The sequence below is a fragment of the Sinocyclocheilus anshuiensis genome, unplaced genomic scaffold (genome assembly GCF_001515605.1).
Source record: "Sinocyclocheilus anshuiensis isolate Anshui unplaced genomic scaffold, SAMN03320099.WGS_v1.1 scaffold283, whole genome shotgun sequence".
Classification (NCBI taxonomy): domain Eukaryota; kingdom Metazoa; phylum Chordata; class Actinopteri; order Cypriniformes; family Cyprinidae; genus Sinocyclocheilus; species Sinocyclocheilus anshuiensis.
This window is the reverse complement of record NW_015549605.1, coordinates 5815885-5820147: the sequence shown is the minus strand read 5'-3', so window position 1 is coordinate 5820147 and position 4263 is coordinate 5815885. Positions and strand designations below refer to the sequence as shown.

General features: G+C 43.7%; 1 protein-coding gene across 1 annotated transcript; it reads right to left on the bottom strand.

The window, feature by feature from the left end:
* Positions 1-3305: 3305 nt before the first annotated feature.
* On the bottom strand, positions 3306-4192 carry LOC107658781 (pleckstrin homology-like domain family A member 1). Its single transcript, XM_016447431.1, has one exon. It carries the CDS (start codon positions 4106-4108, stop codon positions 3689-3691), a length of 420 nt encoding a protein of 139 aa, XP_016302917.1. The 5' UTR covers positions 4109-4192; the 3' UTR covers positions 3306-3688.
* Positions 4193-4263: the final 71 nt, after the last annotated feature.

Below are 4263 nucleotides of genomic sequence, written 5' to 3'. Positions count from 1 at the left end.
CGTTTCAGAAAGGCGGGGCATAGAGGAGAAACAATAATGTACAGTATGTGGAAAATAATGTGTTTTTTGAACCTAAACCGCATAAACACATTTCACTACACCAAATACACAAAATAATGTTCTTTTTAGCAACATCATATGACCCCTTTAATTAAGTTAGCCGGGTGCGTCGGAGCTTCGTCTCACTGACAGCTCTGACAGTGAAATATTATTCTAGGAAACGGCTTCCACTTATAGTTCTGGAAGAGAGGCGAGTGCTTCACAGAGGAGACCCGAAACACGCTCGAAAAAACGCTGTGCAACGCAATGCAAATGTGATTTGCAGTTTCAGAAACGTGGCAAGCGCGAACGGTCGCCTTCTACGACTCATTTTCAAGTCAACCTAGTTAAAGGGAATAGTTCACCCTAAAATGAAAATTTGCTGAGTGTTTACTCACCCTCAAGCCATCCAAGATGAGTTTGTTTTTAAATGTATAGCATTCTATCACTTGTTCACCAATGGATGCTCAGCAGTGAATGGGTGCCGTCAGAATGAGAGTCCAAACAGCTGATAAATCATCACAATAATCCACAAGTAATCCACACCACTCCAGTCCATCAGTTAATGACTTGAGAAGCCAAAAGCTGCGTGTTTGTAAGAAACAAATCCATCAATTAGACGTTTTAACGTCAAAATGGCTAAAATATGAATCCTCTATCCATAATAACACTTCCTCCAGTGAAAAAGTCATCTTGTCTGAATCAGGAGAGAAATCTGCACAGCACCGTATACAAGCAAAAAACAGTCCTAAACAGTTCTTAATAAATATGTGTGTGGATTTTGATCTGAGAGACAGCAGGAGATGGACTTTTTCCACTGGAGGAAGCGTTATTATGGATCATGGACTCTGATCATATTTTGGCCAGAAGCAACGGTTTGAAGTTAAAATGCATTAATGATGGATTTGTTTCTTATAAACACGCATTTCTCTTCAGAAGATGTTAACTGATGTACTGGAGTGCTGTGGATTACTTGTGGATTATTGTGATGTTTTTATCAGCTGTTTGGACTCTCATTCTGACGGCACCCATTCACTGCAGAGCATCCATTGCTGAGCAAGTGATGGAATGCTACATTTCTCCAAATCTGATGAAGAAACAAACTCATCTACATCTTGGATGGCCTTAGGGTGAGTACATTTTCATTTTTGGGTGAACTATTCCTTTAAAATAACCACAAAATCCCTAAAACACACCACACTAAGCAAAGACAAAGATGCAATGTTCATTTGAAGTGGAATGTATATTTCAAAGGTATGAAAGTGGCATTCGCATCAGCTCAGGGAACGACGGCGTTCCATCAACAAAACACCATTTTCACACAAGCAAACTTCAGCTCGATCACACGCAGGACTCGACAGCAGAGCATCGGGACATTTCTGATGAATCCACAACATCCAGTCGACATCCCTCGCCATGCATTTGACTTAGAAAAGATTTATGCAACACAATATTGATCAGATCATCGTGCTCAGTCAGGATAGAGACCACAATTAATACGGTGGAAATAAAAACGGGACTTTTCCAGCATTCTTCCCATTTCTTCAAGTCTTGTTTTCATTGCATCACGTATGGATCAACAATTGCAATGATGTATGAAAGTGGCATTCGCATCAGCTCAGGGAACGACGGCGTTCCATCAACAAAACACCATTTTCACACAAGCAAACTTCAGCTCGATCACACGCAGGACTCGACAGCAGAGCATCGGGACATTTCTGATGAATCCACAACATCCAGTCGACATCCCTCGCCATGCATTTGACTTAGAAAAGATTTATGCAACACAATATTGATCAGATCATCGTGCTCAGTCAGGATAGAGACCACAATTAATACGGTGGAAATAAAAACGGGACTTTTCCAGCATTCTTCCCATTTCTGCACAAAGTCTTGTTTTCATTGCATCACGTATGGATCAACAATTGCAATGACTGAACCTCAACAAAACTGTCAACATGATGTAGGCTAGATGCACCCAATAAAATGTTTTGACATTCTTTGGTTTGAATAACAACAAAAAGCAGTTGGTCAAATGTGAATCGTCCATCCAAACCAGTTACACAAACAAAAAAATTAAAATCAAAAGCTTATTCTGAGATTCTGAAATGCATCAAGTGTACTTTAAAAAAACATAACCCAACATTCAGATATGCAAATGACCAGTTACAAAAAATATGTACAAATAAATACATAATCGGATGCAGATTTCATGGCCACATTCAACGCTGTGCATCTCCAGTGAGCGACTCTGTGAATGAATGGTGGTGGATCTGTCAGGATCACTGGCTTTCAGGAGAGTCTGCAGTTTTCCAGTGTCACTGAGTCTCTTCAAAATCCCTGACCACGCGCATGCAGACTGCGATCTGGACCGGAACAGATTGGCCTTTCAGGTCTCCTGGAAGATATCGATTGCATGTCTGGAGCCGCACAAAACTGACAAATGCAACTGCACTGAAATGGAAAGTGATGGTGGCATTTCTGTCCGAGCCAGACGAACGATGACGCACTGAAGGCATTTCACATTCACAACCCATGAACATGTAAGGGAGACTGGGGCGAGTTGTCACACCTTTTACTCCAGTGTTTTTTCAATCAGCTGATGAATACAGACTCTATGTCATTGCTACAAAAATCATATGAACATGTACACCATTCCTGTCTAGAAAATACAGTTCATTGAACGCATAAAGTGGGGCATGTTGTCACAATGGGAACATTCTTTTTGTTGTTTGGGGGGGGTTCTCTTGCCCTGAAAGGATGGTTTCAAATCTACCTTCATTAGGAGTTAATTGGGACATTTTTCCCAGTCCTCTCAATGGCAAAAGTGTCCCAATTTACCTGAAAACAAACCTATATATTTGACTCTTACCTTGTAAAAAAAAATGTGGCCCTGGTCCACAAAACCAATTTTTTTGTAATTGAGATTTATACATCATCTGAAAGCTGCATAAATAAGCTTCCCATTGGTTTGTTAGGATAGGACAATATTTGGGCGAGATACAACTATTTGAAAATCTGGAATCTGAGGGTGCAAAAAAATCTAAACACTGATAAAATCGCATTTAATGAAGTCCAAATGAAGTTCTAAGCAATGCATATTACTAATCAAAAATGTAGTTTTAATATATTTACGGTAGGAAATTTACAAAATATCTTAATAGAAAATGATCTTTATGTAATATCCTAGTGATTTTTGGCATAAAAGAAAAATCGATCATTTTAACCCATACAGTGTAGCTATTGCTACAAATATACCTGTGCAACTTATGACTGGTTTTGTGCTCCAGGGTCACAAATCCCATTGTGGTTTCACAGTTCACCAAACGCCTATTACCCCAAAATAAATCTCTCATTTGGAGGGCAGAATTCAGAATCTGCTTTGTACTACATGTTTGAAAGTAACACACACAGCGCCACTGCGTTCATGCAAACGGATTTTCCACTCTGAACGTCACTGTGACAACTTGCCCCGGCCCCCCGTGCAGCCTCTGAGGAGATATTCCCGGTGCTAATTCAGCCGTGATGTCTTTCAATGCACGAAGAGCGTCCGTGCGCGCAAGGTGACACTAAAAAGAGATGTCCGTAATGCGCATCCAGCGCTTTTTACGCGCGGTAACGTCCGTCGATATCGCCGCTCTCCGGCGTCCTACTGCGCGTTTCGGAGCATCTTCTGCGCGGAGACCACGAGCAGCTGCTGCTTCTGCCGGCTGGACTTGACGGCCAGGATCGCCTGGCGGTTCTTGTACTGGACCATCTGCAGCGTGATCTCCGCGTTCCAGCCCTCGTCCTGCGGGCACCTGAAGTCGATCTCTCGGCCCTCGGACATCACCACCGTGAAGTACACGTACTTGGCCTTGCGCTCCACGCAGTCCACCGTCTTCATGTTGGCGAAGTGCAGCTCCTTCGCCTTGCAGGCGGTGTCGTGGTGGTGGTGTCTGGGTGGGTGAAGCACCAGTCCTTCCTCGGTCAGCACGCAGCGCTTCTTCTTCCACAGCTGCAGCAGACCGTCGCTGCGCTTCTCCAGCGCGCCCTCCTTCAGCACCGCGCCGCCGCCGGACTCCAGCATCGCCTCCGATCGCGCATCAAACGCTCCGGGTTTTGGACTGAGGGTGGGTAGGTTTGAGCCGATGGATGGATGGATAGATGGAGGTCTGCGAGGAGTGTGATGATCGGGACGGAGCGCGCACGGGGGTTTTCTCTCACGCGCGGACCGCCCACTGC

Excerpts from the sequence above, each read along its gene's own strand:
- LOC107658781 (XM_016447431.1), bottom strand. The coding sequence starts at position 4,108 with ATGCTGGAGTCCGGCGGCGGCGCGGTGCTGAAGGAGGGCGCGCTGGAG.